The sequence below is a fragment of the Abrus precatorius genome, unplaced genomic scaffold (genome assembly GCF_003935025.1).
Source record: "Abrus precatorius isolate BTA unplaced genomic scaffold, Abrus_2018 Scaffold6, whole genome shotgun sequence".
Classification (NCBI taxonomy): domain Eukaryota; kingdom Viridiplantae; phylum Streptophyta; class Magnoliopsida; order Fabales; family Fabaceae; genus Abrus; species Abrus precatorius.
In genome coordinates, this window is record NW_020874406.1 from 16,522,649 (window position 1) to 16,538,658 (window position 16,010).

A 16,010-nucleotide genomic window follows, 5' to 3' on the forward strand; every position below is an offset into this window, starting at 1 on the left:
TTTTGTGAAGGAAAAAGTTTCGACAAATTAAATTAAAATAATGCCTGAATCAGTCTGATGTTAAGAGCATTTTAGGTAAAAAGAAAAAAAATTTGCCATAAGTTTAAAAAGTTCCGCTAAATTTTATTACTAATTTACATTTAAAATAACAATTTTTAAATGTACGTCACATTCATTTCACTTTAAATTTAATTTTTATCAAACTCTTGTCTAATTAATATCATTTAGAATCAAATTTACAATGACTCGTGCCCGTAAAACAGAGTGATTTGTCAGCCCACTATGACCAAGTATGTTTACTTTTACATTAGGATGTATTTCTACGTTACATCTATATTTATAGATTTTTAAACATATTTTCAAATACATTAATCAGATGCACTTTCAACCGAAAAAAAACGGCAACAATTACCCTAAATGAGATTAATATTTTTTTTTAATCAAAAGTTATACCTACTGCTCTTTGCATTTCGATAGTGTACTCTCTTTTTTTTTTTAGAAAAAAAATACATATTCTTTTGTACATTTGAACCTACAGAAAATCTATTCACGAAATTGGAAATACATTCCAAAACCGAAATGTGTAAACATAAACAATAACAATAGAAAAAAAAAGAACAATAATTATTCCTTAACATCCTTCGACCAAAATAATAAATAAATAAACTTCCAAACACTGGCACCATATTCAACTCCCGTTCCCCGTACAACCGCAGCCCAATTGGTCACATCTCAGCAAATTTTTCATATTGACAAAAAAAATGTTCCAAATCGTACAGAATCCAACTTAAGACGTTCGAGCAGCCACCTACTCTAAGTACAACAAACCTGTTACCTAAAAATTCTGGAAACCACTCCCAAAGTAATACTTGTGAAAAACATGTTTTTATTACGGTTAAGGCATAATTGAGTTAAAATACTTAGCACAATGGAGCAGATGGAGATTTCAGTAAAAATCTTGAAATCCATATAGAAAACTCGCTTTATCTAAAGAACAATTAAAAGCCAATTACTCCGTGTTTGAAATATATCAGTAAAATGTACCATGCTAGCAGTTGGCATCTTTTACAACAGTGACCGATGTATCCACCTCAAACTGGAACCAGGAAAAAAGCAAGTTGCAATTAATCAAAGTTTAGCATTCAAAATCATCTATCTATATTAATCTACAATGTTAACTCACGGAAACTGCCTAATGGAAGAGCTCAACGGATTGAAACAAGGCAGAAATTAAATGTTGATATGTACCAGTGCCCTCAATGCAGCATCTACGGTCCAAGACTCACCAAGTTCACACCAAAAACCATTTAACACCATTTAATAAGGAAAAACCAATATTTCAAGTGGAACATTGCATATTTGTTTGACAGCAGAAAATGTTCCAATCAACTTTATGCTTTCTGATCACGTCTATTAACGTCGAGTAGTCCTGGATTTTGCCCGTGGATTTTTCTGCAAGAACATCATAGAAAATAAGGCTCAGAAAAAGCAATCACAAAAGCCATAAATAAAATCACAAAATTAACAGATCATGATGCTTACTTCTATCAAGGCTGACAAGACACAATATACTAGAGTTATTTTCATTTAACTAATTAATAGCAGAAATAGTCTACAGACGAGCCAGAAAGGATAAAGTTTATTTACCGATCCAGGTCCAAAGCTTGCCCCAGATCCTGTTGCAGCGCCTGAGTAAGAAAAAATTACATATGGTTAATTTCATGTGAAGATAGAATTAAGAAACACGAATAAAACTCTCATCCCCTTCTTTTTTTCTTTTCTCCAACAACATGGTAGGAAACGAATTGAAATTGACAAAGACAAGGTCTAGACGTCTAATGGTACTGAGGGATACCGTTCTATCTTTTTGTCTCTTGCAATCAAGTTCAATAATATTATATTCAATAATTTCAACTAGATTAAAAAAAATAGACCAGACCAGCTCATCAAACTGGGAAAATTCGGTTGTCCTCCACCCATCCAAATGACCCAAATCAATTTGAGATTGTGATTTCCAAAAAAGAAAGTAAGATGACTACATAGTTTGTTAACACTTGAGAGTAAGATGACTATAATGAACTAAAACCCAAGAAATTACCTGAACCAAATGGCGTTGAAAAGAGTGAACCTGAAGCCGGAGTTGTACTAAACAATGAAGCAGTATTACTAAACAGTGAGGGAGTTGATGCAGGACCAGGTACAGATAATGATGTTGGACCAAAAAGTGAGGTTTGAGGTGTAGCACTAGATGATGCAAACCAAGAGTATCCTGGAGCAGGAGTTGATGGTGTTGTAAACAAAGATGATGACAGAGATGGAGCAGAAGATGGTGTGCCAAAAAGAGAGAAACCACTTCCTGCTGTCGAAGATGAAGTTGCAGCAGATGTCTGTTGGGCAGTCAATGCTGCTTGAGTTCCTGAACTGGAAAACAACCCAGCTACTTGGGTTGAGGGTTGTGAATTTGCTGGTAAATGCAAAGTTGGATGAACTCGTTTTGAAGCAGCTTCTTGTCTTGCGGTTTCCCGCCGATCTGCCTCCAGAAATGGATCATTCACCTCCCCTCGGCGGCGCTGATCAGCTAGGTATGCTGATTTCATTGACTCAATGTATTGATGAATGCTCTCCACCTGAACAACCGTTATTTAAAAATCTGTTATTATTGTAAATGAGATTGATAAATATTATGACACACATAAATACATATATAAGTAACTAAGAATATGATAAAGACAAAGGAAAGAGATAATTGATAAAAAGTATTAAGAGTTCTCCAATCATATAATTTCCAGGTCATATGCTGAAACCATGAATAGATAAGTTTTAAGAAGTACACATAGTCATAGCTGTATGTTATGAGCTAAAATTACTATATTTTCCATTCTACCTTTGCTGCCACGTGAACAAAAAAGTCATGCACATTTGTCATGACCTTGGGAAGAGATTGCAATAATGAGGATCCATTACTGGATGCATTTCTCTCAGACTCTAAGAGAAGCACCTGCTCCAGCTCTTCAATCCACTGATGGCATTCCCCAAGATACTTTTCAAATCTTAAAATTGTTTGTTGTAAAAAGGGGGATGGTTTCTTTGGAAGACCACTGTAGAAATCAAAAACAGGCACTATAGATGCAGTTGTTGGTTGGCTACTTGAACTAGGTGCTAGAGATGCTCCAGGAGTCTGTGATGGGGCAGTGGCACTTGATGTACCCCCGCTGGGATGAAGGAATCTAGGGCGTAGCATCATGAAGGAGCGAACAGCAACCTCTGTGTTGCGTAACATATCCTTAACAACAAACATCAGGTCCTGCAGCAAAGTTTTCTGTCGTTCCATAGCAGTGCTAATTCCACCAAGTTCCTGTCAATCAGAAGAAAATAGATTGTTTCATGAATAGATCACATTAAGCAATAAGCATAATGTTCCAAGAGAAGCGAGCAGTCAACCATGTCAACATTGATGATAGTTTATTAAAAAGAAAAGCTGATTAACAATGCATGAAAGCAAATAGGACACGGAATAGAAAATCGGATCTAAAAGTAACCTTACCACATCATAAAAAAAGCCTGCATACTTTAACATCACTCAAAAATAGGCTAGTTGGTTTCCAAAAAAATACTACAAGAGTTGGATTATCTGCTCAGTGCCTCAGTCTTAAACAGCCATTTACCAAGGCTAATAGTACATACCGGATCTTCAAATGACAAACAAAATACACAGAAAGCTCACAACCTTGTGTTTTTGAGGGCCACATGCCTCACCTAAATGAACTAATCAAATTTGAGATGCTTCCTTCATATAGTAACAGAGCAAATTATGCAAGTGTCAACTATCAACTAATTTTGCTACATCTTCCTTCTCACTTTATGTTGTAACTATCAACAAATAAACTTCTTTCCCACTTTACGTTGTAAACAATAAAAATCGAAATTTAAACTTCGTATACAAGTCAGCAAAGGATGCAAATATTTGCTTGACAGAATAATAATAATTATAATAGAAATGGCTAGTAGCAATAGCAGGTTTTGGTTTACGACTAGCAACTGGATAGCTATAATAAAACCCAGGCTCTACCGCATGCAAAGCAGTAGTTATAACAGAGACTCCATTAATTGTCAGCACCAACATCTTTAGTATATAATTACAAAATCAGACACATGAAATCAAATATGCCTCAACTAGAACTAGAAACATTAATTGTTAGTTTTTTTTTTTTTTTGGTAAGGGTGAGCTGCAATTTCACCAGAAGCTCTACTTCCGAACGAAAATATGGAAGTTAAAACGAAAAAAATGGTGTCACTGATTTATAACAAAAATGGAATAGATAAATAATTACCAACAACGAGAAGTCAACAATGGGAAAGAGCACAAAGATAACACCTGAACAATGTGGCTTGCATCAAGCTCAAATCCATCATTCGAAACCGAAGAATCATACAAACGACTACATTGATCTAGTCTCTGGCTTTCATCCCTATACTCCAATATCCGCTCCCTAAGTAACAAATAGCAGTCAAACAACCAAAAATTGAAACCAGAGCCACATAATAACCACGAAACACACGCAAACACTTCCTCTAGCCATTCTGTCTGTCTGTCTCTCTCTATGTTTTGCAGAAACATTGAAAATAAGGGGAAATTGAGCATACTCGATCTGAAGGAGAATCTTCTGGGAATCAGGATGTAGATCCGTCCAATTGGTACTATAACTAGCTGGAGTTCTATCGTTAGTGAACAAAAACAATTGTTGTTGTTGTTGTTGTTGTTGCTGCTGCTGCTGCTGCTGCTGCTGCTGCTGCAACTGTTGTTGTTGTTGTTGTTGTTGTTGTTGAAACTGCTGCTGTTGTTGCTGCTGCTGCGGTGGAAGGAACAAACTACTCTGCTGTGGCTGGAAAGGAGACTGCTGCGGTTGCGGTTGTTGTTGCTGGGGCGTGGAGAACAACGAAAATGACATTGTGGTGAGTGCTAACAGATTGAAGAAAACTACTTGTTAAACCCTAGTTTCAGGGAGGTTCAGGCTACAGCACAAGCACACGCACGCGCCTAGTTGCTCTGGGAATTGGGGGGAATCTTAATGAATTTTTGTTATCGAAGTTTCAATTTCATATTGAAGGTTTTGAATTAAGGATGAGAAATGATAATCTTTCTCAATTCTCAAATCCCGCGTCCCCAACCCATGCGCGGCCAAGTTCAAAGGGTATGTGCGTATTGGTTTTCAGTGCAACCACGGCCCATTTAAGCCCACCTTCTTTACAACACCCTCCAAGGCCCGTGTAAACCAAATTTTACAAATAGATGGAAACTGCTTTTTCACATCTCTAGAATGTTTTTTAGGTGGATTGGCTTTTTTTTTGTCTATTTAATATAAATTTGTTAATTTAATTTTACATAAATTAAATTTTGTAGAATACAGAGTTTTTAAAGCGATATAATTTATGTTCATAATTCTTCTTTCAAGTAAGTTTATGATTAAATTTAACAATTTTTTAATTTAATATAAAAATATAATTCATTACTTTAGTTCAAACGTAAATTTTAGGATAAAATTAATTTTAATAAGAAATAATTAAACAAAAAATATAAAAGTCATGTTATAATCAACTAAATATAATGCAAATCTGAATATGTACTTATAAAAAATAAAACTTTGGATTCGATTGATAATTTACTAAAAATTTATAGTGCATGAAAATTTTTAAATATATTAAAATCTAAGTTTTCTTTTTTGGAAAAAAATCAGATATACATAACCGTTAACAAAAAAATAATATTAAATTTATATAAATAAATATATTATATTAATATACAATAAAAAAATTTATATAAACAACGTATATTTAAACTTAAGTAGTGGAAATGCCAGGTTAGTAAAATAAGTAATCTTTCTAAATTCAGTTAAATAAATATTTTTAAAACGTTGGGTGAATCAACCATACAACATTTGTATTAGCTGCAAAAGGAAGTTTGTTCAACGAGAAAAAATAAAACCAAATTTAAACGCAAATTATTACACAATCAAAGAATTAAAAATTATCACGCATACAACTTACAAAAGTCAACGATTATTAGTAATAAAAAAATTTATAATTCAATGAGAATATAAAAATCTTTATAATATTTCAATTGAATTTTAAAAAAAAAGATGATTTGCAGGGGTTAAACTTCTTAAACGACCAAGGCGCAGAGTTGTTGAACAAAATGCCACCTTGCATGTGTTTGTTATCTCTATCACTGTCACTAAATCGTCTCCATCAACCCACAAGAAAATGAAATCCTCCCCGCTTAGCAACGCAAGGGGTCAAAGATCAAGTGTTGAACTTGAACCAGCAATGTAATAAAATCTTGAAACAATACATAACGTCACTTAAAAGTTAAAACAGGGAAATAAATTAAGCTTGTAAAATTGACAACTACAGTAATACAAATTGATAGAGAATTGTGTAAAAGGGAATTTGCGTGGACAAATTAAGACGTGGAAACTATAATCTATGATCAAAGATCCCTGAGTTGCCTAAGATTGATTGGAGATATGTATCTCTTGTCTCCATCAAGAAGCTGCTTGGCAAGTATTAGATTGGCAGCTTCACTTGGGTGATATTGATCCCAGAACACGTGCTTATACCTGTCTGAGCACAAGCTTGATGTAGGTACACAAGGAATTATCCCTGCAAATTGGCCTCCAATTCCGATTCCACAGCAAGCTCTACTCGCTGTTGTGAATCCTGCAAAACAACACATATATTAAATTAACAGTTGTTATAAATTTATAATGGATATTCCGGATTGATATACTAGTTAAGTTGGTGAAAGTCTCAAGTACAAAGATATATATTTAATTGTGGTACCCAAATGTAAAATATAATAATATATGAAATATTGGAGGGCATGGATCCATAAAAGAAAAATTATGACTTGAATACTTTTAAGACTGAGTTATTATTATACCATATTTATCATGATTTCTAATCAGTTCCGACACTAAATCATACACATTCGCGAGAACGAACGTGGCACCATGGAGGTTCTCATTTAGCTCATCAAGCAAATCCTTCAACCGGGCATTGTATTGGGTTGCAAGCTTGTCAGCCAAATCCACACAATCATCGTCATTCAGTTGATTTATAATCCTCTGGTAAGGTATGCAGCCTATTGGGCCAACGTTGCTGATGACAAACTTTCGAGCATCTAGTTGGTAAAGTCTCTGTCAATTCAAACATACAAACGTACCCAATTTAAAATGTCAGAAGCAAAACGATTAATTTCGTCTACAAAGTTAGTTTATGCGTTATATTTGACAAATTATAAATCATATTAACTTTGATACTATGTACACATCATTTTCAACTTAATAATTGGGGTTTTCCAATGAGAGAAAATATTCACTACATTTTATCTTGGGAGTTCAATTAGTTAAATTTGGATCAAGGTATATACGTTAAGTTGGGCCCTGAAGTGATTGATCATGTCATCGATGAAAGCGTCAGGGTTTTGAGAAGCTCTCACTCCAGTGGAAACAAAAGGAAGAAGATAATTATTGAGGAAATCATTAGCCCCAACGATGATGGAGAACATGGATTTGTTCATTATGTAGCCTCTAGCCTCCGATTCACCTAGCAACTTGTCAATTTGTTTTCTTGTGATGTTGAAGTAATCTACTTGAATATCCATTCCGATCCTATTCCTCTGAAAAATAAATCAAAGCACGTAACATGGAACAATTATATTGCTTAGTACACACCATGATATAAAATCAATCAAGAAATGAATGCTGCAGAATTAAAACAACTGACAAATATGCTTCCTGTTGCATTCAGAACCCCTCCTCCTCCTGAAGCATAATTGACTCCATTGAGTATGGCCTTCCCACTTGCGTTTGGTGCCAAATATGGGACAGCATAATTTGGTTGTCCTAATTCCTCTCCTGAAAAGGTTAAGAACCCAAAAACAATTGAAAAAAGTGAAAGCAAACGAAAAAAATATAAGAAAAAATATTGTTATATATCTCACAGAAAAGTCACCACTTACCAACAATATCACCAATGGTTCTTCCATTGGTGAAACGCCCAGTGGGGTTTCCTCCTGAGGCCTTGAAATCAATTCCATTGGGTGGCACGTTGGCTTTGGAAAGAGTTGAAAGATAGTTGTTGTTTCCTGCATCCACCAACGAGTCCCCAAAGATGAAAGAAGCTCCTAACCTGTCATTCTGAGCAGCAAAGCTAAGATTAACAAGCAACAGCAAAAACACAAATGTGTTATAATGCTTCAATGCCATGAAGGCTTTCATGCTCCACGAGTTCTTTTCACGTAAAAAAAGCAGTAAAGCACCCTTAGTAGAAGAAGCAAAGCCAGATGTGAAGCTTATAAGGAGCTTTCTTTGTGGACAAGAGAAAACTTGTAAGTAAATTCAATAGGTTTTGACCCCTTTTAACATTTAAAAAATAATGCAAAGATGTGGGCAATTTAAACATAATTTTCCATGTGGGTAGGTCATCAACATATGTACAAGTGCAGACTCAGATTTTGTTTCTAACAATATATAAGCTAGTCCTGCAATTCAAAGTCACAGGGTTATACATGATGACGTACTCTAGAGGCTGAGACCGTTGGCGAAGAAAGCTCTGGGGACTAATTAGGTGTTGTTTGGTGACCTTAACTAAAAGCAAATCCCCTTCGAGAAACTACATGCAATGCCCTGTATAACTCCCCTTCATCGTGTAATTTAATGCCATAGTTTTCTAATTTAATAATCAGAGAAGTGGTGAATTTTAGCAGTAGTCGATACATAATCTTTCAATAAAAAAAAAGACACATAAGAATAAAGAAAGAAGAAAAAATATTAAAACTTAAAAATTTCAAAAAAAGTTAAAGAAAAAATAAATTATTTTTATAATATTCTTTCTTTCTCTCTCTCTCTTTTTTTTAAAGAAACAACTTATACTTTTTATTTTTTGAAAAGTTATAATAAGATATCTCATTTAGTTTATCTAAAATTTAAAGAGAAATTACTTTTAATTTATGACAAATTTTATTATTTTTTATATAATTTTTTTATAAGTACTTCTAAAAAATATTTCAATTAATTTTGAAGTTTCATGTACATATCTTTTAAATATATTGAAATGAAATGTGAGGAAGTTTTGTTGTCCCATTTCGAATTAGAATAGAATAAGATGATGGGGGGTACAATATATATTTAAGAATGAAAGACGGCTGTGTAAAGAAGTAAAAACAATAAATTGAGGCGTACGAGGGCAGTGATACCCTTTTTAGAGACTCCCTTCCCTCTCCTAAACTCACTCCAATTCCAATTTCCAAACCCCAGAAATCGACCGTTGAAGCTTCCAACTTCAAATTCAAACAGCAATGCCCGCTCTCAGAAAGCGAACCCGAACACCGGACTCCGCTGGCACGCCTCAGGCGGTGAGTCACGATGATCAACACCACAAGGTGTCTGAGTATGAGCTATCCAGAGAGCAAAGAATACGCCAAAACCGTGAGAGAATGGGAAAGTTGGGCATTTTCGACCTTTCCCTCTCCCTCAAGCTCAAATCACACCCACCTTCAACTTCCAGATCAACCCACAAACCGAAAACCCCTCCTTCTCTTTACCCATCTGCCCCCGCTCCCCTTCGCCGCTCTTCCAGGTTCTCTATTCTATTCTTCCTTTTATGCAATTGCAATGCAACGTATTATCTATTTAATTTCGCCCTAAAAATATAATCTTTCTTTTCAGATTGCAGAATGTCACCCCTGTTAGTTACTCCGAAGTTCTTCCCCCCAAAAAAACCGAGGTTTTGGAGAATGGAAGGATCGTGATAGAAGAAGGTTCCAAGCCTGAGCTCTACACTGATGAACACGAGAAGCTGTTGGGAAACACCCAGAAAACTTGGACGCTGTTCGTCGATGGTTGTGGGAAAGATGGAAAACGGATTTACGATTCTGTCCAAGGAAAAACTTGCCATCAGTGCAGGTTCTCTCTCTACCCACTCAGAACTTAGTATTTTAAAACCTAAACCATTTTTTAAAATGCTAATCAGTGCTTGTTTAGGGCGTACTATCTGCCATGATCTTCAATATACCCCATTGTTTTTTACTGTATTCAGTTACTTGGTGTGAGTGTTTGTAGTTGGGGTTGGCAGTAAGTGAAAATTTTGAGTTTGATAAGCTTTCACTTTTCTCTTTTCATATGATCTTTGCAATACAAATAACCATTTTTACCATCACTTCATATGTATGATGATGAATTTAATTTGGTGGTCTATCCCTCCATCTGATTTTGTTCAGTTTCTTTTTCTTAATGAACTTGCACGCTGGATGAAATACTTATTTTTAGGCAGAAAACTCTTGGTTATCGTACACGCTGTAGCCAATGCAACATGGTCCAGGGGCAGTTTTGTGGCGATTGCCTGTATATGAGGTACGCTTTCTACAACATGCTTCTTTCTTCTAACATCTGCGGTACTGGTAAGAGATCGTGTAGTCTCTTCTCGTTGTATTATTTGGTAGGATATTTATAAACGAAAAAAGATAATTTTGAATTGTTCGTACTCTAGTCCCTTAAGTGTTACCCTCTAATATCTTGAATAGTAAAACAAGTTGTAGATACCGCAATAACCTTTTTATTTCAAATTACGTGTATGACAACAGACTCGGGGTCCTAACATTGAACACAAAGTGTCTCATTCCAATAATACATGTTCATAGGATGTAGCTGTGAATCAGTTTTGTAATTGTATTGTCTTTGCAAATATGCCTTTTGATTTTTCTCCATATTACTATCGTATGTTGGTTTTATTTAAGTATAGCGAATCATCAGTTTGCTTAATAGGGTCTTGTAGATTACAGTCACCTTATTTCACTCATAAAATAAAGGTTGCTCGATTCATATTATCTTCAGACTAGTTCAAATCTTCAAACGTTTATGGTTGATCATCTTGTTAATTAAGCTACTCCGTGACACTCCTTTGTTAAATTATTGATAAGTTGTTTTAATTGAAACATATAACTAGAGTTATGATATATCTGTTACTGACTTGAGATAGTATCAAAGTCTAATTTCACATGTGCAAACTAAAACTGTCTTCATGATTATGTGAGAGCCCTCAAACATTGAATATTTTGTCTGGAATCTTTAATTAGTCAATATGAAATGCAGATATGGGGAACATGTACTTGAAGCCTTGCAGAATCCAACTTGGATATGTCCAGTTTGCCGCGGAATCTGCAACTGTAGCTTATGCCGTCAAGCAAAGGGATGGGCCCCTACTGGCCCTCTATATAAAAAGGTTACTCCTAATTCTTTACCAAAATTTGGTTTATCCCTTAGTTGTTTCTCCAAAGATTGAGCAGAAGGTAAGCTCAAATTTCTCCTTATTTTAGGTATCAGGATTGGGTTACAGATCAGTTGCACACTACCTTATTCAAACGCGGCGCTCAGATATAAATGTGGAGAAAAATGCAGTTGCTTCCAACTCAGTTTCAGCAAAAAGGTCATTACCTTTCTCTGATGTGGACAACGAATCTCATGAGGTTGAGAACCATCCAGGATCATTGAAGCCTCTAGCTGAAAAAGGTGATGGTGAAGAGGTTTCGGCAAAGAGATCATTGTTTTTCTCCAGTGAGCAAGATCTTGAAAAAGTTGATTGTTCAGATACCCCAAAATCACTTCAGCTTAAAAAAAAAGTGTGTTCAAATACCATGAAGCAGCTTGCTTCTTCCTCCAAATCTCTCTCAGACAGCATTGCTGGAAGACTTAGGTCGAGGTTGAAAAAAACATGATCAGATTTTCTTTTAAAAAAAATAAAAATATTTTGGGATATTGTTGGAGGGTAATATCTGCTTGTAATTTTCAAGGAGGCATTACGTTTTGAGATAACCGAACATAGTGGTAATTTGGTATGAAAAACCTCTTTTGTCATAGTAATAGCAATGCTTTAGCATTCTTCAGTATCGTTTTTTTAGAAGAATCAACGATCCATTATTATAATTTCCATTTCTAAAAAGTTACTTAAATACGTGTTCAGTTTAACTTGTTAAAAAAATAAGTGATTATTTTTCGAAAACAGACACTTATATCCTTTTCCAAGATATTGGAGTTATGCATGCCAAGTGGCTAATTTTTCTTGTCAAAGTGTGGGTAATTTTCTATTTTTAATTAAATTGCTTTCTTGAAAATGAGATTTGTCAGAATAAGACTTTTGAGAAAATTTATAAATTATGTTTGATTATTATTAAATATGTTAAATAATATATTTGCTATCAATTACCATGTGAAAGTCAGATATCTTTACACTCATGGAAAAAATTTATTCTTATGAAGGTGAGAACACTTTATTCCTGTTTATTTATAAATTAGTATCACAAGAATCGTTTATTTTTAGGAAATGTTTTTATTCTCTTCTACCAAAACATATAAAGCTTTAAATTTCATGCCACTTTTCTGGAAATATTAAAATATTTATTGTACCAAAACCCATCTTTTATTGTTGGTCTATTTGAGGCTAGGCCTTAGTTTTGTAACCAAATGCCGATCCAAACAAAGCTATTAGCAAGAAAAGAATAAGCTTGCTAATAAAAGTCATATCAATTTTTAGCTTGCCATGCGAGCAAAAAGACATAAAATATGCAACAAATATATTTTTGTAACACATTCTCGTTAACGTATCTTTACTTATCATTAGTTTAAAATACATTATAAGATTTACTCATTCAAATTCCCTTTCTCAAATATACGGATTCTTAACAAATAAAACACGATATCGTAAAATTGACACACTTCAATTTTATCTCTTCTTTTAACTTCAATATCTTCGTCTGACATATATGCTCATTGAGATCGAAACAAAGAATTTATTTATAAATTATTATTCTTTTTAGAACAATATAACTTCATCTGTTTGTAACTTATGCTGTGCATGTTTTTGTCAAAATTAAAGACAGCAAAATAAAATATAGGTAATAGATATTATAAATGATACTCTTTTTTTTTGGCAAATTTATCAAAATATTGTAAATTAAAAAACAATTTATTATTTTATAGGAAATCTGAAACAATTTCTTAATCTGGAGTTTTTTTGCCATGTGGAACAAAATTTTGCTAAACGGCTGGCGAAAGTATTAATTTTTGAATTTTTTAATATTTATTTCGCCACAAAAAATACGAAATACGACTTCTTAGAGCGGTTAAATTAAAACCGCTCTCAGTAGTCTATTTTAGAGAGCGGTTCCTTTTGAACCGTTTTCATAACTCCATTTTAGAGAGCGGTTCCATTTGAACCGCTCTCAGAAGTGCATATTAGAGAGCAGTACTGCTGGAACCGCTCTCTTAGATTTAAAATAGACGGCTGGGGATATTTTGATACACGTGGCAACATCTGAAATGATTCGCACTGCTACTGGCGAAAGTTCATTTCGCCCTGCAGTTAGCGAAACCGCTGTTGACCGTCGCCCTTCTTCCTCCTCCGTGACGGTCCTCCTTCGTTTCCATTTAGCTTTTCTCCGTCTCTGCTCCTCTTTCATCGTCCATTTAGCTTTTCTCCGTCTCTGCTCCTCTATCATCGTCCTCCAGGCAAAAGTTTCAAATTTTGTTTTGATTTGCTGTGAAGGATCAAATACTGCTAAGAATTTAAGAGGTATGGAACTATAACAACATGCATTTATATATTATTTTTAGTTTGATTTTGTTAATTAGAAAATCTGATAATAATATTGTAATTTTTTTAAACTCTACGTATGTAAGTGATTTGGTAATTAAGTGGAGGTGAGTGAAGAATTTGCTGAAAGTTTATTAAAGATTAGTAAAAAAGAATTTAAAATTTACTACAAAACATGCTTCCATTGTGAAGGTCAGACATGGCCTCTTCTCCACGCTTCACAAAATATTCAATCAATCGTCCATAGATGGCTTTAACTAGTGCACATATGGGCAGGTTTCTAGCACCTTTAAACACTTTATTTACTGATTCTGAAAGATTTGTAGTCATGTGTCCATAACGCCGTCCTTCATCATCATAAGATAATGCCCATTTCTCTTTTGATATACTGTCAATCCACCTTTCTATATCTTCAGATTCATTGCGAAATCTAGTTAACTTTTGCTGAAAAATGACCTTCGATGGTGTATAACCTACATATACAACATTCAAAACATTAAAATATCTATCCACGGATTCGATGGATATCTAATAATTTAACCATAATCTAGATAAAAAAATTAAATATATCCAATTTGATGAGCTCTTTCTTCAATGCTATATTCTTAAACCGGTGATTAAAGTTGCTGGCAATATGACGAATGCAATATACATGATACGCATTTGGAGGTTGCCACCCAATGTGTGGATTTGACACAACTCCTTTTATACTTTGATGTCTATCTGATATCAAACAAATTCTTGCTCTATCGGTAACATGCAAACGAATCAATGCTAAAAACCATTCTCATGCTGACAGTGTTTCTCCTTCAACAATTGCAAAAGCTACTAGAAGAACATAATTGTTTCCATCTTGAGTTGTTGCAATGAGCAACGTATGACGATACTTACCATATAAGAACGTCCCATCCACTTGTAATATAGGTTTGCAGAATTTAAAAGCCTCATGACATTGTTCGAATGACCAGAATAGTCGTTCAAACACTCTATACCTATTATTTACTTGATGACCAACCACGTACTCTTTTGTTTCAAGTTTATAAACAGATCCAGGAGAATTTAATTGCATGTATTCTAACCAACGAGGCAAGGTAGCATATGATTCATCCCAATCACCAAATACTTTAACAATGGCTTTTTGCTTCGCCTTCCAAGCTTTTTTATATGAAATTTTATATCCAAACTGAGCACATATTCGCTCTTGTATCAATGAAATATGTACCGACGGTTCCTCGTTGACCATTCCTACATAAAATAAATTTTCTCAAGTTAATAACAATGTCATTGTAAAAATAAAATAAAAAACTTGATATTTTACTTACCAAGAATGCATGAACAAATTAAATCAGAATCTAACTTTTGATGATCTTGAGAAATTCTCATATTGACACATGTATGTGAACCACCCCACCTAGTAATTTTTCACTTGTTTGAATTCTTCAACAATGAAGCCCTCACTCTCCATGGACAACCAGATGTATGATTTAAGCATTTAACGTACAAACATGTTGGTTTAGACTCAGCCACAAAATAACTTTGATGAATCTTCATTGCGTAATGTTTTAATGCATTCTTCACATCTTCTTTACTGTCAAAATATAAGCCAACAAATAAAGGATCTCCTTCAACCCATGAATTGACTTCTTGAAGATGTTCTTCATCCATTTCTTGATCAGGATATTCCCAATTAATATACTTATACTTTGGAGTAACATTCCAAAAAGAAATTACAGTATCTTCTGCATTATATTTATCATTAATATATAAATAAATAACGACAAAAAATAAATTCTTTATAATTATTTCACATTATCTCCTACATTTTCGGTTACTTGTATATGTAAGTTGGAATTAAACTCGCCTTCAACATCAGTAAAAGAAGAACTGCCTAACGAAATTTCTGCTTCATCATCTCCATCAGTGTAACTCTCATAATTTGAGTGTTTATTATCTTCATCAGCATCATTCCTAACTCCTTTATTGCAACAAATTTTTCAGTTTTAATTCAATCAATTACATATATTACTTAAAAGACATTAGAACAAAAATAATTTTACCTTCATTATAATCACGACTCACAAAGGTCCTATCATTTTGTTGTGAAAGTAATAAATTTAAATTCATCGTCTGTAAGGACATTGATGAACTTCCACCAACAGCAATATCTACATATAACTCAATAATATTTCTACTAGATTGTTGTTGAAATGCACTTATCATACAATCAATATCTTCATCATCACATATATCCAAAGCTGTATACTGTCTAATATTTTCATCAATCAAAAAACGAGAAATTAATCTAGAAATTACTTGATTATGATTAAGATTGAGTTTCACATGAATTTTTCTTTTCAATGTTT

At 34.0% G+C, this 16,010-nt stretch overlaps 3 protein-coding genes across 3 annotated transcripts; 1 reads left to right on the forward strand and 2 right to left on the reverse strand.

Annotated features, from left to right (window-relative positions):
* Positions 1–953: 953 nt before the first annotated feature.
* On the reverse strand, positions 954–5,202 carry LOC113869035 (nuclear pore complex protein NUP58). The gene is made up of 6 exons (XM_027505140.1): positions 4,645–5,202; positions 4,376–4,490; positions 2,885–3,355; positions 2,099–2,627; positions 1,648–1,688; positions 954–1,452 (listed from the first exon to the last, which is right to left on the reverse strand). The coding sequence occupies exons 1-6, from the start codon at positions 4,947–4,949 to the stop codon at positions 1,414–1,416; spliced, it is 1,500 nt and encodes a 499-aa protein (XP_027360941.1). The 5' UTR covers positions 4,950–5,202; the 3' UTR covers positions 954–1,413.
* Positions 5,203–6,394: 1,192 nt separating this feature from the next.
* Positions 6,395–8,267, reverse strand: LOC113869633 (GDSL esterase/lipase At2g23540-like). Its single transcript, XM_027506062.1, has 5 exons — positions 8,021–8,267; positions 7,786–7,916; positions 7,430–7,678; positions 6,941–7,196; positions 6,395–6,717 (listed from the first exon to the last, which is right to left on the reverse strand). Exons 1-5 carry the CDS (start codon positions 8,265–8,267, stop codon positions 6,488–6,490), a joined length of 1,113 nt encoding a protein of 370 aa, XP_027361863.1. The 3' UTR covers positions 6,395–6,487.
* A 1,091-nt stretch (positions 8,268–9,358) lies between these two features.
* LOC113870268 (cell division cycle-associated protein 7) lies at positions 9,359–11,773 on the forward strand. Its single transcript, XM_027506860.1, has 5 exons — positions 9,359–9,639; positions 9,729–9,965; positions 10,329–10,412; positions 11,151–11,280; positions 11,375–11,773. Exons 1-5 carry the CDS (start codon positions 9,359–9,361, stop codon positions 11,771–11,773), a joined length of 1,131 nt encoding a protein of 376 aa, XP_027362661.1.
* Positions 11,774–16,010: the final 4,237 nt, after the last annotated feature.